A 25320-nucleotide genomic window follows, 5' to 3' on the forward strand; every position below is an offset into this window, starting at 1 on the left:
GCTTTTTTATTTTATTTTTTTAATTCATTCAGTGCACACACGCACACACATGCATGGCAGTCACTGCAGGAGCTAGGGGTCATGCTGGTAAGGCTGTGCTGGGAGGAGAAGTTGGAGGGGGAGGGCTGATAGTCTGTGGCAGCCCAGTGCCATCGGCTGTTTGCTCAACCCAAGTCCCAGCCAGGACAGAGGCCAAACTCTTGGAGAGCCCAGCCTCTGCTGGAGTTTGGCCCCTACCCCAACCATGCAGGGGCCAAATTCTCAAGAAGTCCAGCCCAACCCAGCTCCTGCTTGATCAGGGCAGGGGCCCATTATGCTACTGAATTCAGTGAGAAACAGATCAGTTTTGAATTATCAGTGGTCTGGTTCTCCAGGCCATGAGTGAACTTGTTAGGGTCCAAGCCCAGCAAGTCCTTCATGTACCAAAGGTAAAAAGTTATTTCTCATGAGGGGACTTAGCAAATCTCACATTTTAAAAGAATTAGCTCTCATGTGGGCATCAGAAATTGTTTTTGCAATCAGACAGTAATTTACATATCTTATATGAATTACCTGACATACATAGGTATATATATGCACATATTATATAGATATATATATATGCAAGCCTCATTTTCAAAAGCAATTTTGGTGATATGGATGCCTCTGTTTCCAGATGGTCAACTTGAGACAGTTTAAATTTGCAAATTTTAGAGGTAAGCTGCCCAAATATTGAGACACTCCTCAAAATGGGGGACTCTTGTGGGTCACTGTATACAGTCTTTAGCTTCAAGTATCATCCAGCATGTCTTCCAAGGTCTAATCCTGAAGTTATAACCTAGGTCAAGCTCTCATTGATAACTATCGGAGTACTCCAGAACACAGCAGGAGTTTGTACTGGGTATGGAATACAGAAACAAATCCTCCCTCTTATTCTCAGTAAGCCATATACAATTTGGTCCTTAATTTTGAAATATGCTTACATTGTGAGATAGACACATTGTCTGTCAAAATGAGGACTTCAGCTCAGCTGTACATAAATCATAGCACTAGATGTTATTATAGAGTAGGCCTGAAAGCATTTTCAGTTGGTATCATCTAATTTAAATTGCTAATACTTTTTATCGTAGATGTGAGAACTGAAAGCACAGTTAGTGGTCTTTAATAGTAACCCATGGGGGACATTATCTTACCTCATAAAACTTCCACTCTCTTTGGTACAATAAATGGTCTCTGTTCAAGCGTATTTTAGTAGTGGAATAGCTGGGTTGTTTCAAGTTCAGAATGAAATTTGGGAGAGTTGTGGGGGAACCCTGCAAGCACATGTTCACAATTCTTCAGTCAAGACACTCATATTTAATATTCATATCAAAGAGCAGTAACTGCATCTATATAAGAGCATAAGAACATAAGAACTGCCATTTACTGGCTCAGGCCATAGATCCATCTGGCGCAGTATCCTGTGTCACACATGGGCAGAAAGTGGATGCTGAAAGGGAGAGGGAAGTGGGTATGACCAGGGGTTTTTCCACAGATCCTCTCTCACTTGCAGCCTCCAGCATTTCAGGTCTAGGAAGTTCTGTGCTCTGAATTTTATCAGATTGTGTGCTCTAGATAGTGTGCTCTGAATTGTTGTCAAATGCAAAGCAGCAACAATTGCCTAAAATGAGCAAAAGAAAAAATCTATAATGTATGAATCTAGTTTACAATTCAAAGTGGTGGCTTTGCCTTTCTTGACAGATTTTTGATATTTCCTGGGATCCGTATCAACCAAACAGAGTGGTTAGCTGTGGAGTGAAACATATAAAGGTAAACTGGATTTGTTGCTTTTATTTTTTGTTAATTTAAAGCATATAAAGCTTATGATGCCTTGAAGGCTCCTTCAATTTTTTTCTTCTAGCAGGTGGTTTTTCCTGCTTCCTAGAGCTTATCAACATTTTATATATGTTTCTATGTCTGAAGCCAATTCAAGATAATTTGTACTTTCTGAAATGCAAAATGACTACAATGCAGGACAACTTAAGCAAAGTGAAGAGAACATTTCATGGAACTTAATATTTACCAGCCTTTATTTCCATTTTGGGGCCTCTGTCCTATCAAAAGTGCCCTCTTAAAGTCTTCAATTATCTTTCCCTGGTTAAGGGTCCAAAAGTATCCCTGGTTAAGGGTCCAAAAGTATCACTGGACATGTCTATATGTGCCCCTGTGGTGCCATTGTCACTATGCCTTCATTTACTACTTCCTTTCAGAAGTATTGAATGAGAGTGCAGCAACAGTCTGTATTGCGCTGTCTGTGTAGCGCATGGTTATTTTTAGCCATTACATCGCCACAGCAATGTGTTATACTGAGGAAGCATGTCACAATGGCGATGTAGCTGTGGCGTCATGGTTTTTGCCCGCCAATGCTACGTCACTGTAGTGCATTCCTATCACGACATAGCATCTCATTTAGACATGCCCACTGTGTAGCAATAGAAAGATCTGTGGAGCCCTGCTATATTCAGTGCAAAGGATAGAAGATTGCCTTGACTGAGACAGGTCCCTTATTTGCCATGCCATGGTTTGTGTGGGACATAAGAGAACAGGAGCATGCTCTGCAGGGTTCTGAACACAGGTGCCGTGCTCTGCCTGGCTCTCCACTCAGTTGTTTGACTCGGCTCCCTGTTTTTTTGCATATTTGATCTTATGGACCTGATGAGAGAATGTGAGTACCCTGCAGTCTCACTATTTGCTTCCTTTATATGTTTGTCACCAGTGCAAATGTGCATGACCTTAAATATGTGAAGCAGGGATTTCTTAGGGTGATATAGTAGCATAAGCGAGCATCTTCTGTTTAAGTTGATCCCTTTTGGAGTAGGTTAGGTGAAGAAGATGGTTTCTCAGTTTTTCCAAAGTTTTTCTGCATAGTTGCATTGCAGATATAGAAATATACATGTTAGCCAGAGGGTTGCAGATGACAAGTCCCCTTGGAATAACATTATGTTTCTTGCACAGGCTTAAGAAGAAGATGTGGGTGTGTAGTCTGACTTCCTTTTTTATTTAGGTTATGGATTTTCCATTGTAAACTGCAGAATTCAATGCTTTCTGTAATATGGTAGCATAAGAGAGATGTTGTAGCCTTGATGGTCCAGAAATTATGCAAGAGGCAAGAGGTTCTTAACACCCGAATAAATCCTTGCCTCTGGACCATCATGGCTACAAAATAGTTCTTCATGAATCTTAAATGCAAATTTTGCCAATCATCTTCCTGCTGTTCTTTGCCTGTCTAGTATTAAAAATAAAATACAACCAAAAATTAATATTGAAATCAAGTGAAAAATCCCCAGTGACTACACATCTTGTATAAAATCTTCTTTGGGCTTTTGCAAAGCTTAGAGGGAAATCCCTGTTTGCCATAATTTCCCACAGGTTTGTAGTCTCCCCTGTCTTCATGAGCCAAGCCTCTAACAGATGGCAATTATTTCACGTGATTATGGATAGGAAAAGCTTTGAATTGACATTTAAGGAAACCTGTTAATCTTGCTTGTTCTCGTTACTGAGAAGCTTTAAGCCCCTCACACTGACACTGTTTTCAAAACAGTAGGAAGGTTTGGCAGAATTAATGCCATCTGCTGTATTCTGTAGGCTGCTTCTCAAAACTTATCTTTGTTTGTCACCTGTGTTCACTAAAATCATCATAATTAACTAAAGAATCCATAATACTAGTCACATAGATGTGGATAAAGGCATATGAGGAAAATGGTGTTTAGGATGTTTGAGGATGAAATGTTAAGATTCTCAGCAAGAAATGTTCCCAACAAGAAATGTTCAAATAGCAACCTTACTATTTTGGTACCTTTAAGGTTAAAGAGATGGCATTATTTCTCTAACTTAAAAGTGAGTAAAAGTATCTACAGGTCTATACTGTAAGCTATAATACACTGTTTTAGAGAATCCAAATTAATATTTGGGGAGAGCAAACTCAGAAGAATTAAGTCTTTTTCTCCATCACATACCTGGGATGCTAAAGGAAGTCCAAAAGACAATCCAAAATATTCCTGAAGCATCCTGCATCTGAACAGAGCTTGTAGGCACACACACACAACACTGCATTAATGTGACTGCACTCTTTCCAGTTCCAGATGTGGCACATGATGGGCGCATCTACACAAGATGTTTCCTGTGGAGCTGCCTAATTAGCTCCACAGTAAAGTCTCAGTGTCTACACATGTGGCTGATTAGGCTGCAAGAAACTAATTAACTCCACTGTAGGTTAGTACTTGTAAACATAAGTATTGTCCTACGGTGGCATTAGTGTGCAGCAATGCACATGTAGCTGATGGGGCTGGCTGGGGCACAAGGTTGCTTCAGTGCAAGGACTGCCTACAAGCTAACCTTGCCCCGGAGCAACCTCATGCTGCAGTCAGCCCCTCTGCAGCACATTGAGCTGGATCAGAGCAGTCCTGGCCTGGCAGGCTGAGCCTCTGGACCTCCTTCCAGCCAGGGCTGCTCCAACGTGGCACAATGTGCTGCAGTCCCAGGCACACTTATAAGCACAGTGCCCGGGAGCAATAAACTCTGTCACGATCTGCGCCAGAGTTTACTGCATCACATTAACTGCACGTGTAGATGTGCTCAGGGAGCGGGTATGGCATGTTTCAGTATGGTACTGCCTTGCTCTACTTAGACCCCCCCAAACAGTATGGTATTTGAGAAATTCCATCTCTTCTCAGTCTATTGACTCTTGCGAATCCCATTCTGAAGTACCTGTGTCTTCCTGTGTATTACATAGGGAGCATCGGCATCTAATTCAGGGTTGCAGATTCTGTTACAGGAGCCAGGGGCCTATGTCACTTCTTGTCCATTACCTCTTATTTCATATATTCCATTATTATTTATTCTGCACCAGAGTTGTGCATGGAGCTTTTTTAGACTAAAAGAACCCCAGGTTCTTATCTTAAAGCTTCCATTCTATTAGATATCACACTGCAACATGGGATAAAGAGATGGTAGAGTTATAGGAAGTACAAGAGTGGATTTTGCTTCAGTTTCATACTCAACTTTCTAGCTCAGTGTCTCTGTGTATGTGTGTCTAATCTTTATATCTACTGTGGTATTTTTTTTAATTCTTTGTAAAGTATTTATAGCATGATAGAGCAGTCTGGTAAGCATACAAGAGAAATTTTGGTGCATAGTTCAGTAACTGAATAATATGGAAGCATGCCTGTAAGACTGATCAAACCAAAACTGCTGCAGTAACTTCTGTTCATGTCTCATTTACATTTCATAGTTCTGGACATTGTGTGGAAATGCATTGACAGCAAAAAGAGGAATATTTGGCAAGACAGGGGATCTCCAAACTATCCTTTGCTTAGCATGTGCAAAAGAAGATGTCACATACTCTGGTGCTTTAAATGGAGACATATATGTTTGGAAAGGGCTGAACTTAGTTCGCACAATTCAAGGAGCGCACAGCGTAAGTTGTGTTTTTAATGCTAACTTACAAAAACTTAACCTTGTTTATGGAACAGAAGGATCTTAATAGAGGTGGTCATTTAAAAGGTTCTACTCTGTCACCTTAGAAAAAAGTTTGCACAAGTGCACACTAAATTATGAGTTTAAGTACTGTTGACTTCATATACTAGTTATGCTTTGTGTGTAAATATTAGCTATAGTATATTGTGCTACAGATAGAATTGCCTCTGGTATGACAGTGAATTCTCTAAGTAGTCTAAAAATATAAGGTATCATCTTGACAGATTTTAAATTAATTTGAGTTCTGAATAAACCACTTTTATAAATATGCATTATAATTAGCCAAAGGTATTTAAAATGGGATTTCCTCATAGGATTTCTCAATATTTTGTATCAAGTTTTTAATTAATATTGGGGATCTTAAGCATAATAATGGAGCTTTTTTAGCCTGATTTCCACCCCACCCCCCAGTAGCCCACACAAATCTGTTTTACAACTGAGATTCACTTTGACGATCTTAGAAACTATGAACAAGATCTAAAAAAAAATCTCATTAGTTAAATATGTAGTTACTTAAAAATATAATTCAAAACATTTCATTTCCCAAAGGTAGGGACATGCTTTACCACCATAAACATTTATTACTAGCAGATGTAGCTCACAGTGTTATTGTATGTTTTCTCTTACCAATCCAGACAGGGATTTTTTCTAGAGAGCAGCCTTATAAAACCCAAATGGCAGTCTGTATAGCCTTCTTCTAGAACCTTGCTAGAAACAACAGTTTCAATTTACAGTTGTTGCTAGCAGTTTCAACAGGGGTGTTTTGAACAGCCTAAGAAAAGACCATGTCTATTTGCTATACATCAGAAGTCATAGCAATATTGAAAAATAGAAAAACATATTAACATCCTAGTCTCAAAATTCTTACTCGTAAGTAATCCTTACTTTTGTAAGTAGTCAAGCTTAAGTTAGCGGTGCCTCTGACGTAACCATATTGCAATCGTGCCCAAATTAGGGAAAGGAAAAATGTAAAAATGACATCTGCTTATTTAACAGACCTGCTTTCTGTCCATAAAGTTGTCTATTATATTTGTTTTCTGAATAAATAAAGTTTTTACACTGCTTTTTTATCTCTAGGATCCCCTCAGAACTTATGCAGGTATGGGGGGAAGGAGCAGAATTTAATTCTGGCTCTCACATTCTGGACAGAATTGCTAATTAAGCTCTGATTGTACAATTTTTATTGCTTGCTGATGATGCAGAAACTAGAGCTAAACTAGAGATTTCATATGCCACACTGAATACGGAAAGTTCATCCTCTTATTTTAAAATTGAGCAAATACAATGTGGAAATCTCTGAAACACAAAACCCCAAAGTAATTTGTTCAGAATTGTTTTACAGTGCTTCTAGTCATGGAATGCAAACTGTTATTTCTTTCTATATAATGTGTTACATATTTCACCCAAGAGGCTGAGACTTTCTGCATGTTACTTAGCTTTCCCTCCCTTTCCACCACTACCCCAGTCCTTATCTCCATTTAGTTACTGATGAAGAAGTCAGACACTGACAGCCTCAAAACAAATTAGTTTGCCTCTGCATTAGTTTTTCAACAGCTTAGGAAACCCATCTCTTACCTTATTAGGTCTCCAGCACAGCAGTGTATTGTCTGAGGCATTTGGACAGACTGGAAGAAATACTTTAATGCAAAAAAATTGCTATCCTTTATGTTAGCTTGGCCCTTTCAAAAGTGAAAAGCAGTTCAAACTGTAATAGATGCTTTTGTGTTGACAAGGAGAATAAAATTCACACTTCTTCAGTTTGAGTCAGATTCCAAATGATGTCTGAACTGAATTCATGAAACAATGTCTCAGTCATCTCTGCACTTCTAAGAAAATATGTATGGCTTGTTTGTTTTTGTTTATCTGGGTAGCAGTTTATTTGAAGTGTTCTGTCACTTAATACTCCTTGTTAATTTGGGAGTTACAGGTGTAAGCCATGTCTCTGGTATTTGTACAGAGCTTCCATTATAATTCACTCTAAGTAGACTGGTAAGAGAGCACTTGAAATAAATCATTCCCAATATTTATTGGTTTGTTTTCTGGGTGGAGAAAATTGTGTCTTTTAAAAAGTACTACCTAACAGCTCTTAACAGCTTGTAGCCTTTAACATGAGGCTACTCAAATTCATTTTATTTGTTCTTATGTGTAACCAAACTGTAAGCAACTTTAAAAACTATTATACTATTGATTAACAGGCTGGAATTTTTAGTATGTATGCTTGTGAGGAAGGTTTTGCCACTGGTGGGAGAGATGGTTGTATTCGGTTATGGGACACCGATTTCAAACCAATTACTAAAATTGATCTCAGGGAGACTGAACAAGGATACAAAGGTAATAAATATTCTTTATTAATGGATTTTGCTACGTTTGGATAATGGATTTTTTTGTACATTTGAAGATTATACAGCTTATTAATGCTTCTGCATACAGCTGAATGTTACATTCAATTTAATAACCTGCATTCTTTTTTTCTTTTCTTTTTGATAATGATATTTCCTAATTTCTCTAATTTTTTTTTCATATTCCATAGTATACATAGAAGTATGCTTTGTAGTTATTTTTTAATGTTCTAGAAGTGTCACAATGACACACGTAAAATTTTACTCACCATAAAAATGTATAACAGTGATCTTGCTTGTGCCTTCAAAACATGAATGTAGAGGGGGAAAATAAGTCAGTATGATCAGGACATTTAACTTTCTAAAAGGGAAGTTATACAGCTGGGGTTGTAGCCAGGGTTTTCCAGTTCTATTGCTTGTGGTTGGAAGCTGGTGCAGGAGAGAGGACACTGCATTTTCACCCCCCTCTCGCTTCTCCCCCAATATCTGAACCCACATTTTCAAAAGTAGACTTTAATTTTGGGTTCCCAACCTAAGATCTCTGTATACAGAAATGCTGAGCATCTGAAAATACTATTGGCTTCATATGGAGTTGCAGGTTCTCACCATGGTGAATAGACTCACACAGCTTGATTGTCTCCAGATTAGAGATTGCTCTTGAAAATTTTGACCACAGTATTTTGTATAACTAGACATACTTTCCACCGTTCCACTGGGTACATTCTGCCTCTTGTAGGCAAGCTGCCTTCATTCATTACATTATAGCTCTAGAAACCAGCCATCCAACCAGGCCTTTTAACATTTTTACCCCAATCATTTAATTGAAACAGAACAAAAAACAAAGTGGGAAAATAGTCCAGCACATCTTTGTTTGCAGTCTGTATTTAGACCAGCTTCATTCTTAAATTCAGTCATCAACTAACTCCAATTGCAAGTGTTTCCATAGGACAGTGTGCACTTTAGAAGGTTATAGGGTGCTTGTACACATAATGAAAATTGCTCGTTTTATGGTTTAATTGCATCACACTTTACACGTAAGGGTTTTTTTGCAATTTAAATGAGTTTATTATGTTGCAAACTAAACCACACCCCCATGTAGTTTAGCTTGCAACATTGGTACTTCTAACATTGCAGCCTTTAATCTGACAATTTGCCCCCTAGCCATGGGAGAGGTGTGCTGACGGTAGAAGCGGCAAGAGGCCCAATCCTTTTTTTTACTCCCGTTGAGCCTGTCTGCCTCTCCCATGGCCGGGAGGGGGAGCGTGGGCGGGTGAGCTGCTGACAGGCTAAGCGGCCCCTCAGCTTTGGAGGTCCTGGTCCTTCCCTCCACAGTGGCAGTGCCCCCTGGGGCCACCCAGGCAGGCTGTTAACAGGCTGGGGGCTGCCTCAGCTCAGAGGCACCCTATCCAATGCTTTCCCAAGCCCACCCAGGCTTCCAGTGCGCTGTCCCCGCCGCCTTCTCCAGCCACAACCACCCTCCTGCCACCTTTCTCTGCTGCCCCAGGGGTGAGCCAACCCATTCCCAGGTGGTCCCAGGCAGCAGGAAGGCAGCAGGGACAGTGCATGGGGCACTGCTCCCTAGGTGATCTCAAGGAAGAGTTGGAGCTGGCAGGTACTGCCCACAGGCTGAGCAGCTCCTGAGCTATGGGGAGCCCCGGGCCTTTCCTCTGTGGTGGCGGTGCCCTTCGGGGCTACCTGGGTGGGCTTCTAGCAGACTAGATGTTGCCCCAGCTCAGAGGCAGCACCCGCATGATCTAAATCTTCCCCGAGCCCACCCAGGGAGCAGCATCGTGTTCATTGCCCCCACCACCTTCCCACCACCTGGGATCACCCAGGAATGGGCTGACTTGCCCCTGGGGCAGTGCGGGAAGGTGGCAGGAAGGTCGCCAGGTATGCTGGCAGCTGGAGAAGGACCAAGGATGGTGTACAGCATGCTGGAAGCCCGGGTGGGCTTGGGGAAGCATTGGATCAGGTGCCTCCGAGCTGGGGTAACCTCCGGCCTACTGGCAGCCCGCGTGGGTGGCTCCAGGGCCACTGCTGCCATAGAGGGAAGTACTGGGCCCCTGCAGCTCAGGGTCTGCTTGGCCCATGGGCAGCTTGCCCCTTTGCCATGGAAGAAGTAGGCTGGCCTTGCTGAACAACAACAAAAAAAAGGATCAGGCCCCTCACCGTAACAGGGATGAAAGCCCCTAAATTGAAACAGCAGGTTTTTAACAATCACAATTAAAAACCCACCATTTAAATTTAGGGAACTAAAACCCCATTGTGTGTACAAGCACCCTTAGATTTTAAAGTTGTATTAACAGTCTCATCACAATTCTTAGCGCTCTATCTGCCACACTTCTTTTAAGATTTTTAAATTTTAGATGTGTGGCCTGATTTTCTGAGATGCGGAGTGTTCCTAGTAACTGGAGAATGTAGTGGGAACCGGAGTATTTCAGCATCTTTGAGGATTAAACATTTCATATTCTGGGTTCTACGGTTCAATTTTGGTTGATGTTGCACATTGGGATGAGCAGCTCTCATATCTCCTCTAATTCACATTTTCAGAATCACCTGCTATATTAACATTACATTTGAGAGCATCAAGAAGTCAATAAAGGATCAACAGTTTTCTTTCCTACAAATTATAAAAGCACTAGTACTATTTAGTTCTCTTCTGCTTCTTGAACTCTTCTCTAATGACAGTTTGTTACTATATTTATTAACTCTTAATTTTATTTCAATGAGATATGTCATTCTGAGGCATACCTATCTATTTTTGTGCCCTGGGCACAGCATGGGGGGGAATCAGAGAAAAGAGGGGTTCTTATGAGCACGTGTTCTGCTGAGCGTGGGGGTGAGAGGCAGCATGCAGAGTCTTACCAGCTGTGGCCTGGGCTCAGTCTAGTGCTGGAGGCTTCTACCACGGGGAGTGGAGACAGAGTATATTCATCAACCCCTCCAGGAGATGCTCCTGCTGCAGCAGCTACCAGGTTAACCATCTCACAGCAGCCACTGAGCTATATGTAACTGTAAAAGCCCTAATTCTTCTATACCTGTGAGAAGGGGGGGGGAGTGAGGCTGACAAAAGGATTCCTGCTTCTGGACTACAGGACTGGAGCTAACGGTTCCTTGGTGAGCTCTTCCCAAATACAGCCCCATGCTGCTACTCTGATGCCTCCGGTCCCCATTCTAGGCTTACCCCCCATAGTCAGCACCAGAGGCTCATGTCCCGTTTGCCATTCCTAGTTACACTGCTGTGCAGTCACTCCAGCAGCTCCCCTGGATGTGGTTCTGGTTTTCAAAATCAGTATTTAGCCTGGTATGTTTGCTTTCAGTTTTTAAAAACTGTTAAATGGACTGTGTCAACAGAGTGTATTGCTGGCACAATTTTTGGCAACTGAAATGACTAATAATTTGTATAGAAGTAAGCTATAGAAATTCCTATTAGTGGTTATGTTAGTGTGATCAAATTCTGAAGCACTCAAATTCTTAGAAAATGTTTCTTGGTACTGTGAAGAAAAGATGTGGGCTGTAAGTAAATCCTAATTCTCTTTCTTAAACCTGGCCCTAAAAATTTAGCTGCTTGCAGATCTTAAAAAAACAAAACAAAAAACTGTGCTTTAGCAGAAGAAGCAGTGCATTACTTCAACCTGGCTCTGCAACGTTTGTATAGATTGGGGACTTCACTGGGGCTTTTTGGCACATTTAGCTGAAGCTGATTCAATTGGCTATTAGACAAAAGCGCCAAAAAAGCCACACACACAAAAAAAAACCCCACACTCTAAAAAAAAGCCACACTCTAAAAGTGCCCAATCTATACAGATAATGGGAAAGCCAAGTGTAATAACAATGCCTCTTCTGGGCATACATTGGGCTTGACATGGGAGCATGTGGAGTTTAAAGTGAGCCGGTTTGTTTGTTTTCTTCTTTAACGTCTGCAAGCAGCCTTCAACAGGCCAATTCCAGCACACACAAAAAAGAATGGCTGCCCACTGCAAACGTTGTAGTAGCAAATGCCTGTTTTTGGCTAACATAGTCTGTTCTTAACAAGAAAACTGTATGTGAGGGGCAGTACATGGTGGCTATTGCTGGTTCATAGAATATACAATCAGAAACATCTAACTTTTGGTTCACTTTGAAGAGGGTTTAGCTAGGTACATAATTTTGAGTGGCAGGAATGAAACTAATTGCCGTCTCTTCTGTGGTGTTCTTGCTGCCTATAAACTTTCTGGCATATGTTCCTATGTGCACAAACAAAACTGATCTTGGATGTGTGAATTTATTGAATTAATGAAATGCTCTACAAAAAAATATTGCTTCAAAATAATAAGCAACATTAGGAAGCCATAATTTATTTATAAAGGCCATCAGTTCCTAATGCGCTTCCTGTGGAGATTGACTATTCTTCTGCAGGAGGTCTTAGGAACAGATTTTGATACAGAAGGAAGTTAAATCAAGTAGTTTCCTTTGCTAAAAGGAGGAAAACTGTTTTTAAAGTAGCTATTAAGTAGTGTTAATTTAGTGCCATTACCTCTACCATCTGTTAAATGTTAAAAACGACAGAACTCTAAAAAGGAGAACAACTAAGTTCAGAAAAAAATTGCATAGCAACAGCTATAGACTGCCCATGCTAATTCTGTGTTGTTACAAGACACGGCTAATTAGTACAAAATTCCATTTGCAGAACAAATGATGAACTCAATTTCCACTTAAACAAATGTGATTATTAACATAGCTTTTATTAGCAAATAAATTAAGTAACTTCTAAGTTGCAGAGAGCTGAAGTTAGAAGCATTTAACCTATCATTTGCCACCTGAAAATTTGAGGTTCAAATAAAATAACATTTAAGCCACTTTCTTTTAAATTTGATTTTCCAAATCTAAAACAGGCTTTGTCCTTCTCTTCTTAGATGGTTATGACAGACTATAAATCTGACTTCAAAACATCAGTATGTACTGAATGATATTATAGCTCCTATACTGGCAGGAAGCACTCCTGTATTCATAAATTAAAGAGGATCTGCCCAGGAGCATAATCATTTTGACCAAGGAAGAAGAAACACCAGAGTTTATCTGTGAAACCTGCTTGCTAATAACACAGTGAACTACAAAAATAAAAATATATAGGGTCTAGGGAGAATTGCATTAATAAAATACAGGCAACCTGATCATCTTATTTCAGTACCTACTTTTTTGTTGTGTCTTTCCATGCTTTTTTTCTGCTTTTCCCCTTTACTTTATCCTTTCAGTGTGCTCCATCTCTTACCTGCCTGTCTACTTTAAAATAAGTTATGCCTCTTTCTGTGGTTCTTGTATTATGACCCACCGCAGATCTGTTCCATGTTACTGCACTAACAGCAGATGCTGTGGACGTTCTGTGACAGCTTCAGTTATATTCTCCAAAGCCCTGACTCTCTGAAGCACATGCTTAACTGTGAGCATGTGTGAGTAGTCCCAATTTCTCTTTTTCTTTCCTATCAATTCTCTCTGAAGCAGTTTGCAGAGGCAACCTGCTGCCAATTGTGTTAGGGTTCTTCACAGCTTGAAACACTAAAACTTTTACAGAATACCAAAACCTCACAATCTGATCATGAATAGAGCCTTTGCACTTATATATAAATCTATCACTGTTCTAATAAAATGTTTGATAAAGAATAGGTTTCTTTCACCTTCAGCACAGAAGACATGGCCCCCTGGAAATTAAAAATGTGTATGTGGCATAAGCTTTTTTGTACCTGTGCTTTAATACTGCAGTGCTGTCCCAATGCTAACTGTGTTGCCTTTCAAGAGGAAGTTGCTGTCAGAAGTACTTGGACCATTTCCTAGAATGCCCTGGTCTAAACCAATCTCTGATTTTTTTTGAAGTTGGAAAGACCAAATGAACAAATGTTCTTTTATCCCTCTCAGAGGACAACACAACATGCTTACAACACTTTTTATTTATATTGGTAATTTTATTAACTAGCAGTTTTCAATCCATATTCAACCTTGTAATATTGTAAATAATGTAGGTAGAATTAACCATGTAATTGATTATAACATGACAGTTTGATTTTTTCATTTATTCTTTGATTTAATCTCACAGTGCCTTGTCCAACTACTGAAGTTAATGATTTTTTGTTGATTTGCTAAAGCAAAAGGTTAAAAGGACTGCAAGCAGCCAAACAAGAAAATGCTCTCAAACAAGAAAATGTTATTGTTTCATGGCAAGTCAACTTCAACTAGAACAGCTAAAGAGACAAATCAAAAGAGCATCTAAAGGGTTTGATCACTTGTAGATTCCTTTCTAAATATTGCCAGCAAACTTTTCTTTTTTCTTTTGAAGGAGATATTGAGATAGGTAGCCCTAATTATCCAATTGAGACACTCAGTTCTATATTGATGCTTAAAATAAACATGTTCTTTGCTGGCTATTTGAAAGTCTTAATATGATAGGTCAGCCATTTAACTGGAAGGGCAACAATTTGTATGCTAAAATAAATACCTTGACATTATGTTCAACATATGGTCTGGTTTTGATTTCTGGGAGCTTATATCAGGCAACACGAGAAGAATCTAAAGTGAAAATTTAATAAATGTAGCTGTATTAAGTAGGACCAAAATGTAATGGCTGATAGTACTAGCATTCTGGAGTCATTGAGTGTGGTTTTCTAAAGTACCTAGCTCTAAGGAAACTAGATTCCAAATTTCCCCCAGACACTTTGTAGTGTTAGGGCTCATGTACACGCCACGATTTTTGCCCTTTCATGCGCTGCACCTATATCTGTTTGCACGAGCGGAATTTCCCAATGCTTTAAGTCTCTCTTGTGCATTAAACTAAAGCTCCTAGGACGTAGTTTAGTTTGGCTCTCTGGGAATTAAAGTGTCACATCCATGGATTCATTGCATGCAAACACAAAGGCACTCAAAGACCTGTGATGAGCCTCTTTGTCCACCAGATGCTGCTGCAATTTTTTGGTAGTTCACCCTTTCAAATTGCTTTCACTTTCAAATTGCTTCTGCTTTTTGTTTTTTTCCACCCCACTTGTGTAGTTTGCCAGCTCCCTGCTTCCACAGCTGCATGGCAGGGCATGGGCACAGGGTGGGTGGAGGGCCTCAGGCTGGGGGGCCAGTGCTGGACCATCCCACTCTCCTGCAGTGCTGGCCAGGGACCCAGCTTAATTAGTTTGAAAACCTAGTGCGTGTAAACACAGATGTGATGCTCCAAAATAAACAAGTTTAAATTTTATAAACCTATTTAATTTAATGAGGATTAAAACCTGTGGTGTGTACAGGCACCCTTAAGTTTCAATGAAAATCAATGGAACTTAGTTCTGAATTTTGGGCATTTCTGAAAATTTTGCCCATAATTCAGTAAGTCATTTCATGAACCATGAGTTGTTGAATAAAAACCATGAGTTGTTGAATATGTACAGCTTTTGCTTTCACTAAAAAAGAAAAAATAACCTTATAAGTCAGGTGTGCAAAAGTGTTGGCATAATGAACTTACAAATTAATGGTGAACTGAATCTTCTGAAACTTAAACCTAGGCCCATTGAAGTAGTGATTCATTTCTTTGTACAGTCTTCAGTAACAGTGTTTATGCTGATATTTTGATCTTACAAATGAAAGTGGTTTCATATCTCTGGGCTGTGGCACATCTCGTTTTACAGTAGTCAGGAATCTGTTGTGATAAAACAGATGCCAATCCTGCCTGCAATAATAATTAACCATTTGCAACATTCTTTCATATGTACTTTGTTAGTACACTCAATGTTAGTATCCTAGAGATAAAAATAGTTATTAGACATTTGCTATAGCAAATAACTCCCATCACTTACAGTTCTTAAAAAAGAAGTAACTGTGTATAAATTAATCTGTGGTTCCAGCTCAGGTAAAAAGTAAACAGAATATTGAAAATATATGTAGGCAGTTCCACAAATTAACAAAAAAATAGTTCACGTTAAAAAATAAAATCAGCACAAAATTGGATTGTGAGGCTGGGGGTGACAACAAAACAAAACGACAACAAATACCCCCTAAATAATCACCAGGCTGAATCTAGAAAATTGACTAACCTGAAAATGTGCATGCCCATCTCTTGATCTCTCAGTATGCAAATATGGCCTGATTATCCCTTCCCTTATGCCAGCCTTAAAGCAGTGTAACTTAACTGATTTCAGTGAAATTCTAAATTTACAGTGGCACAAATTGAGAATCAGGGCCAATAGTAGAGATTATGTAAAAATCAAATTGTGTAGAACTAATTAGTTAATTTTAATGACATTTTCTATTGCAGTGGTGGGCAGGTTGGCCCATGGGCAGGATCCAGCCCACCAACTGGTTGGATCTGTCCCATGGCCTGGTACCCACCAATTGACTGTATCCTTTTCATGGCTGCCCCTGTGGCTCTCCATATGGGGCTGAGCGCTGCCAACTGCCACCTGTGGTGGCCTGTGTTGTGCTCCCACCTGCACCTACTGATGGCCTCAGGCAGCTCTCACAGCTTCCCAGCAGGGCTACTCCCAGTACGACTGTAGTTTCATGGCTACTGCTCAGCTTTATCTTCCGCTAGTGGCTCCTTGTCCTCCTCCTGCTCCAGGCAGCAAGTATTGCAGGGAAGTGACAGGGTCGGTGGGCATATGTGCCAGGCACCACATGCCCAGCCAGGTGAAGGGAAAGCTGCAGCTGGGTGGATCGTGTGCCAGTGTGTGGGGCTTCAGCTCCCAGCCAACTTCCACCCACTCAGCAGCCTGCAAGTGGCTGTTCATTGTGCCAGGCAGGTGGAGTGGGTGGAAGGCAGCAGAAAGCTGGAGCTGGAAACCCATGTGCTGGGGCAGGAGCCATCCAGCTGCAGCTTCCCCCCGCCACCACTTGGCTGGGCATCTGCTGCCTGCCATCCACCCCCATGGTTTCCCCACATTACCTGCTACCTGGAGTGGTACAGGAAGAGGAGGAGCCACTGGAGGCAGGGAGGGCGGGGGGGGTCAAGTGGTATCTGGGCAGCAACCTATGGGAAGCTGTGCGTCCTGGCCTGGGCTGGGAGCAGTGCTGTCTGGTGAACACAGGATGGATATGGGTGGAAGCACAGTGCAGGCTACCCTATGAGGGAGTGTGCAGGGCTCAGTCCCATGCAGAAGGTTGTAGGGGCAGTCATGAGCCACATTGGTGGGGGCAGACTGCACCTGCTCTGCAGCAGTCGGGAAGGCTCTTCTGCATGTGCCCCTTGTCCTGCTTCTTGCCCCCCCCACCCCACCCCCAGCCAACTTCTAGGACCTAGCACACAGACATGCATACACCTCCCACATGGTCATAATATACAAGAGTAAGACTTTATTTTGAGCTGTTATGTAATAATCACCTATATATACAGTACTCAACATAAATCAGGACACAATTTTTTAAAATAAAATTAAAATATTTTATAGTATATGTTTGATTTTTTTAGTATATGATTTGTTTTTTATCTATAATTTGATATCTTCTGAAAGATTGCATGTGCAGCCCTCGACAGCTCACCAAAACTCATTAAATAGCTCTCCAGCCGAAATAATTGCCCACTTCTGTTCTGTTGTCTTATTCATGATTCCTAAGTATGGGTGAATAAGAAATACTAATAAAATAATGAGCAATAAAAGTAAAATCTCAGCATGACCTTCAAATAAACATTTGAACTTAACATGTGAGCGGTCCCTTGAAATGAAGGACAGAGCACCAATATGGTCCATGTATACCTTTTACCTCATAAAATGGGCAGGAGGGATGATAACTTATAGGGCAAGGATAGTTTTGTGATTAAAGCACAGAACTGGTTAATCGAAAGCCTGCATTTCAATTCCATCCCGCCACAGCTCTCCCGTATGCTCTAAAATAAGTCACTTAAGTCATGTCTCTGTTGGTGAATTTACTGATAAAAACTGGTTAAAAACCATTGAGTTCTTTAGTATATTTAAAATTGCAGCAGCAGTAATCATTTTTTGTAATTGTTTTATTTAAATTTACAAATAAAGCAAAACTTATGAAGCGAGCAGCAAAAAAAGTTCAGGTTGCAAAAGTTGAAGTTCCCATAAACTTTTTACATGACGTTAAATCAAGTTTGATTTAACAAAGCTTCAGAGTCTGAAGCACTTGGCAGGACTGAATCCTTCATCTCCCAGAGTCTGATGTAGCAGTACCATACTCAAGAGTGCCCTGCTACTTTAGGTGGGTGCCTCCTAAACTGGAAGCAATGTAACAATATCTACATGTTGTTGCTGTGGGGAGGGAGGGTTAATTACCATGGGGACAAGCTAATGGATGTGGTCATTTAGCAGTGGTAGTTAGCCCACTCACAACACAGGATGCGCCTATGCTGTTCCTGGTTTAGAAGACATCATATGCAGAACAATGCAACAACCTTAAGCACACAGCTGCCAAGTACAATAAATTTACTGCGGAGACATGGGCTTGGTGTCCTTTAATGTAAAATGGAAATAGTTATATTTGCTTACCTAATAAACATTTTCATACTAAGCAAGCGATACATTGTTTATAGATTGAAGGTGCTATGTAAATTAAAAATATTGGGGTGGTTATAAATGAATTTTCAAAAAATCTTATTGTTCTCTATTAATGGTGGATGCCACTTTGTCTCATCATTGCTGTTAATCTGAGATTATTCTGTTCTTTGCCAGGTTTGTCCATCCGAAGCGTTTGTTGGAAAGCAGACAGACTTTTAGCAGGGACACAGGACAGTGAAATATTTGAAGTGATAGTAAGAGAGAGAGATAAACCAATGCTGATAATGCAGGGTCATTGTGAAGGGGAGCTCTGGGCTTTGGCAGTCCATCCAAAGAAGCCTTTAGCTGTCACAGGCAGTGATGATCGATCCGTACGGTAAGGCTGAAACTCATTTGCTTATTTATATTCAGTCATGTAGAAAACCAATATTCTTTTGAAACATTTGTCATTCATTTAAAAATAATATTAATGGTAAGTGAGAAGTTGCAACATTGTCACAAGAAATATTAAAATCTTTAGCTAAACTTTAATTATGATAATGTTTTCTTCCACTTAAATCCTGGCAGCTCTACTTTTGACTTTGCCCTGGTGTTCACATACCATAAATCACATGAAAATCATCAGAAATTACCTATAAAACTGTTTTAAAAATACTAAAATTCATTTCAGCTACAGTAGGAATTGGAAGGTGTCCATGGGTGATTCTAGTGTACCCACAACAGCATCCCTGCATGGGACAGCCACCACTCTTAGTTGCCCTCTTCTAATCCTCACCTGCCATGACTTCACGTGATGTTCTTAAAACTATGAGGCTACCTCTTGGTCTTTCTTGCGTGGCTATGACTCACTCTCTTCTGTGGGCTGCTGGTGACATCTGTCGGCAGGGCTCCTTCCTTCCCCTACACCCTGCTCCCTTACATCTGGTGAACAAAATGGAGCTTGTGCCTCTCTTTCCCACTTTTCTGTTTTCTTTTAGTTTAACTTCTGTCTTCAGGGGCCACAAATGTATCTGTTTCCCTTTAAGTGAACAAAATGCATTAGGGTCTTACCATCTGGTTTCCCTCTAGCCCTTGGACCCCAAGAGTGAGGGCTCCTTGGCTTCAGGGTTCAGCTTGCCTGTCTCTGCTCTCAATCTCGTCCCCTCTCTTCGGTCTGGCAAGGTCCTTTCCTATGGACTCCAGGAGGAAGAAACTCTTGTCCCTCAGCTTCCTCACCTTCTCTCTCTCTCTCTTCCCCCTCACTTCTGTGTTCAGCAGTCCTCTTATTTCCCTGTCCTTGTTTGTTGCCAAGGCAACCCCTCCTAGCAGCTGAAGCTGGCTATGCAAACTTAGGCACACCTGGGGAACTGCCAGGGTGTTCGCTGTTGTTGTTTTTTTCCTTTGAACCTGGAGTGCTTTGTCTCCATCAGCAGCAGCATCCCCTCCTTGCTCCTTAGACACCCTCCCTCACAGGTAAGTCCCTGCCATTCCACAATCCCGATCACAGAAGGCATTAGCTAAACATTTCATCACTGACAGGCCTCCTCCACATGCTACATTTCTGCTGTGATTAAAGAGTTAATTGTAGCATAAATGGCAAGGTTTCTACCCATGCACTCAATTTAAGTATCTATTAAATGGTAAATGAGCCATAAATATGTTCCACATATAACGTAGAGAATTTTTATGGCTGGTTTGTGTGGCACCTTAAATGTAATGTTTGGCCAGGGCTGACAATTGGCTTATAGTCAGCTCTGACCCAAGGCTGAATACAGGAGGGGCTCTAAACACTATGCTTGGCAGCTCTAGGTGAGCTATTGGCCATGGGGGAACAGAGGCTCCCAGCAGGGCTTAAAATCCCCAGTGAGGAAAACCCTCTGGCTTCTGCTGGGAGACTTTGATCTCTCAGACCTGGCAGACCAGCCAAAGCTTCTAGGGTGAGGGGTTTTGACAATCAGGTGATTGTCAACCCTGGTCCAGGCACCCCAAGCCTCAAACAGGACTGGGAGGTCTCTAAACCAGAGCTGACAATCAGCTGATTGTCAGCTTAAGACCTGGGACTGCAGTGGGGACTTGAACCAGCCCTGATGCAATCTGGGGCCAGGGCCAACGCATAGCTAATTGTCAGCCCCGGTCCCAGAAGGCATGAAGGCCAATTAAAGTCTCCAGTGTGATCCTCGGGCCACAGCTGACAACCAGCTGATTGTCAGCTCTGGCCAGGCCTACAGCACTCTGCTTTCAACTTGTCATTGTCAGGCAAGCCTGGAATTACATTCCCAGGTTCCCTCTGTGCTGGCAAGTAGAAATGGCACAATTGGCCTGATCCCAAAATTGTGTCTCCTGTCATGTATTCGTTGCATGGCAGGAGGAACAATTGTTGGGATCAGAGATCCTATCATGTCATGATGTGGCCAGGGCCACATTTTCGTGTTTTTCTCATGTACTTCTGAGCATACTACGTGACTTGGAATCCTTCCGCAAATGTGTCAAAATAATTTTTGAGGTCCAGTTTCTCTTTAGTGTGCATCAAAATTAGAACCTATTCATTACCCTTCAGAGTGACCGTATTCAAATATGAATACATTATTCATGTATTCAGAACATGAATATATTCAGTCCATGAATACATTAATACCTGCATTTTATTTTATTCAAAACATGTCACACTTCTCAAACTACTGTATAAAAAGTAATGAATTATTGGGAAAATATAAAGTAAATGGAGCCAAAGGTGCTATGGTTTGAGATTTATTTCTGAAATTCAGCATCTGGTAAAATCACATTTATAATCTAGCATAAAAAACCATGATAGAAGAAGGTATAAAATAAAGAAGCTAAGATCTATATAAATATACCCTGTGAATAGGTAAGTAGTGTAGAAGTTATGACATTTTTAGTTAAGGATACCTGACTCTTTCCATTATAATATACTTGCTTTTGAGTGGCATATAGCTTAAACAAATGAGGCTAAAATTTTCCATATCAGGTAGCTAAGCAGAAAATTAAATTGAAGAAAAAAGCAGTGTTTTGCCATGTTAAGAAGTCTCTAGAGCTGTTTAATTGAGAAGTGCTTATGCCTTAATGTTTGGGACAGAGACATTAAACATCCCCATAGTGACAAGGATGTCTCTTTTGCTATCCCTCACCTGTGCACTCTACCACCACTCTCTCAGAGTGCTCCTCCCTCTGCTGGAGCTGGGAGAGGTGCTAAGGGGGTGTAACAGAGAGCCAGAGGCTAAACTATAGAGACTATAAAGTCCACAAGCAGGAGCAGGAGCAGGCAATTGAACCTGGCCTAGTTGCAGCAGAATAGGCAGCTAGGGAGCTAAACAGCTGCAAATAATAGGGCTGTGTGAAGCTTTCGTCACTAATTTGATTCGGCACAGATTCGGCCCAATTCAGCGGCTGAATCTCCAAATCTGAATCGAATCAGGAGACCCTTTAATCTCTCTGAATCGAATCAGAACACTCCAAATCAGTTCAGAGAGATACAATGATTCGGCCATAAACACAACTTCTAATGTTTTTTCTATATACCTCAAGGTATCAGGTGGCTCATGAATGCTGAGATGCTGGCGTGGATGGAGTGTCCTGTGGGAGCGTGGTGGGGTCTCCAGCATGCTCAGTGGCAGACCTGGAAGTGCACCAGAAGTATTTCCGGTCCACTACCGAGTACATGGGGTGGCCCCCCACGGTCCTATGGGATGCTCCATCCACCCCAGCATCTCAGTGTTCATGAGCCACCTGGTACCTCGGGGTATGTAGAAAAAACATTTAAAACTGTGTCTATGGCTGAATCACTGATTCTCCAAATCAGCGTCGAATCTTTGCAAAGAAAGAGATGTATAGGCAGTGAAAGCAGGGGGCAGCCACTAAGGAGGCATGCACCACCCTAGCACACTATTGCAGGGAGTCAGTTAGGCAGGCATTCTCAGCCTGGGAGGAGGTGGGCAGTGGTGTTCCGCAGGGTTTGATCCAGTGTTATTTAATATCTTCATCAGCAATTTGGACTAGGGTGTGGTGAGCACCCTGTCCAAGTTTGCAGATGATACCAAATTATGGGGCAAAGTAAATACACCAGAGGGCAGGGAGCAGTTACAGGCTGACCTGGACAAGTTAGGACAATGGGCGGAATGAAATAGGATGCAATTCAACAAAGATAAATGTAAGGTACTCCATCTAGGAAGGAGGAATCCCCAGCACACCTGTAGGTTGGGGGATAGCCTCCTCAGCAGCTGAGAGGCTGAGAGAGATCTTGGAGTCTAGTTGACTCCAAGATGAACATAAGCCGGCAGTGTAACGAGGCCATCAACAAAGCCAATCGCACCTTGTCATGTATTAGCAGATGCATGACCAACAGATCAAGGAAGGTGATACTCCCCCTTTATGCGGTGTTGGTCAGGCAGCAGTTGGAGTACTGTGTCCAGTTTTGGGCGCTGCACTTCAAGAGGGACATGGAGGATCTGGAGAGGGTTTGGAGAAGGGCCACTCACATGATTAGTGGCCTCCGTGAAAGACCCTACAAAGAGAGGTTGAAAGATCTGGATCTCTTCAACCTATACAAAAGATGGCTGAGGGGTGACCTTGTAGCCACCTATAAATTTATCAGGGGAGGACAGCAGGGAATTGAGGATGCACTGTTTACCAGAGCGCCCCAGGGAGTAACTAGGAATAATGGGTGCAAACTAGTGGAGAGTAGATTTAGGTTAGACATTAGGAAGAAATTTTTTACAATAAGCATGGCCAGAATCTAGAATGGGCTTCCAAGAGAGGTGGTCCTATCACCTAACTTGGAGGTCTTCAAGAGAAGGCTTGACAATCACCTGACTGGGGCCTTCTGACCTCGGTCCTCTTTCCTGCCAGGGGCAGCGGGTCGGACACGATGATCCATTGGGTCCCTTCCGACTCTATAATCTATGAATCTTCAGATTTGGATTTGCCCCAGTCATATTGAGACAGTGATCCAAATCAACAAATCGAATCACTGTCCCCTGAATCGGGCCGAATTCAAATCCGAATTGAAAATGGCCTGCTTGACACACCCGTAGCACATAACTACCTGGGAGCTGGCTGCAGAGCAATAGGCCATAGGACAGAGATCCATGTAGGTAGCAGGGAAACAATTCAGCAGTAATCTGCTCAGTAGGCCTTGGGAGCACACATATGGTTGGTCATGGGAACACCTGACTGGAAGACAAAGAGCTCAGCAAATATAAACCTGGGTGCCTGGGGTGGAGAGACCAATATGTTGCCCTGAACTTGACAGTAAAGAGCTCCTGCCAGCCTAGGCTGTCAGCAAGTGAAGTTTGCAAGCCTGCAGGTAGCCCACGGGCTAGTAGAGAGACAGTGAGAGGGGAGGGGGATTCTGCAGCAGTATGATGATTCAGAAGGGCTTTGAGTGTTTAATTTGAAGCAGATTGCTGGCATTTTTGGTTTCAGTTTCCCAGAGGAGTGGGTTGTGGCTGTGACTGTAGAGGTGGATTTAAGGCCACATATCAGGGTGCCTGGGGGCACTCTGTTTCAAGTCCTGCAAAGGGACAGGAGGATCGAGGTGGGTTAAGGCTGAGAGAGCCAAGGCCTGGGCCTGACCAGAGGGGCAGAAGCCTGAGAGGAGTTCCAGCCAAGATAGGGCCTGGAACCCAGACAAATAAATAGGGTCTTGCTACAACTAGGGATCAGGCAAGCTGGTGAACAAGTTGAGAATAAGACCTGCGATGCCTGGACATGGCTATGGGGGAGGCTGGAGGGCATTATTAAGGCCAGCTAGTGTCCAAGAGCATAGGTAAGGCCAATAGGACTCGATCAGTACATAAGACATGGGTGCTGGTAGACACATAGTGGTAGCGGGTTTTGAATCCATTGCCGTAAGTGAGACAGACATGACAAGCAAGGGACACCAGACCAAGCAGGGACCCTGTGGGCACACTCAGGTACTCTAAGGAACTGCATCTCAAATAAAATAGAATTTACATCAAGGTCTGGCAGGTGGGAGAATCAGGAGGTGGAGCTGAGAAGACAGGTAGTCTGGCCAGTAGGGAACTTTACGGCCAGCCTTGGTGGTTAATCATGTCACAGCTGGGTACAGGGACTCCAGTCTCTGAATTCTGGTGGGGGCCATCCTGGACAGTAGAGACAAAGCACACAGGAGAGTGTCCTGTCCCTTTGGATAAATTACCTTTGTTTCTTCCTGATCTTAGTCTATTTCAGTTTCTCTGATAACTTTGGGTGCTGCCCATGGGCAATTGGTGCTGCCTTAGTCAGGAGGGGGGCACATGCCCCCCCTGCAACCAGTCTTGCTGCCAGGGGGACTCCCCTGCAGCCGATCTCACTGCCTGTGATGGGGAGGTCCCCCCGCAGCTGATCAGTGCCCAGAGGGAGTTCCCTCGCGGCCAATTGCTGAGGCCGATTGCTTCAGCTGCTTCTGGGAGCAGCTGCTGCAATTGGCCAGCACTTGCAGCAGGGGCACCGGCACTCCCGCCTGCCCCCCCCCTGCCCATTGCCTAGGCGGTGAGCGCGGCTCCTTGGGGTGGACTGCCGCTCTCAGGGGTGCACATGCACCCCCATGCACCTGCTACGCATTGCCACTGGTGCTGCCCTTGGATCACTTGATACACAGGGGCTTCCAAGAATCAAGGCAGTCTTGCATGGTCTTCCACAATACCTATGCCTGTGCCCTAGGTATTTTCTGTGATCTCATTAACCTCTTCCTTGACTCTCTCACTATCTTTTCTTTCTACTTCATATCAAACAGAAGTTGCTTGCCTTTAACTTATAAGGCCCGTTATATCTTATGCATCTTAGTTTAAGTAATAACGTTGTGATATCAAACCTTGCCTTCACTCAACAGATGTTTCTGTTTTTACCATCAATTGACTTCTCATATAAACACAACTGTGCTTTCTACTGCAGAAAGCCACAGAACTTGTGAATAGAATCAACTACCTGATATAATCCTACCTGACAGCTTCTAGTATGGATTTATATCTGTTTTCACCCTTAGCCATCTTCAAATCCTTTCTTGAGGTCACCTTTGTCTTAAAGCCTGG

At 42.2% G+C, this 25320-nt stretch overlaps 1 protein-coding gene across 2 annotated transcripts in view; it reads left to right on the forward strand.

Annotated features, from left to right (window-relative positions):
* The window catches only part of EML6 (EMAP like 6), a 325901-nt gene that overhangs the window by 136595 nt on the left and 163986 nt on the right, over nucleotides 1-25320 (forward strand). For both annotated transcript variants that reach the window (XM_019500824.2, XM_059719398.1), the window contains exons 4-7: nucleotides 1720-1788; nucleotides 5249-5434; nucleotides 7689-7824; nucleotides 18470-18671. In XM_019500824.2, the coding sequence (XP_019356369.1) occupies nucleotides 1720-1788; nucleotides 5249-5434; nucleotides 7689-7824; nucleotides 18470-18671 (593 nt within the window). The remainder of the gene's footprint in view (nucleotides 1-1719; nucleotides 1789-5248; nucleotides 5435-7688; nucleotides 7825-18469; nucleotides 18672-25320) is intronic.

This window comes from Alligator mississippiensis, chromosome 1 (genome assembly GCF_030867095.1).
Source record: "Alligator mississippiensis isolate rAllMis1 chromosome 1, rAllMis1, whole genome shotgun sequence".
NCBI classification, from domain to species: domain Eukaryota; kingdom Metazoa; phylum Chordata; order Crocodylia; family Alligatoridae; genus Alligator; species Alligator mississippiensis.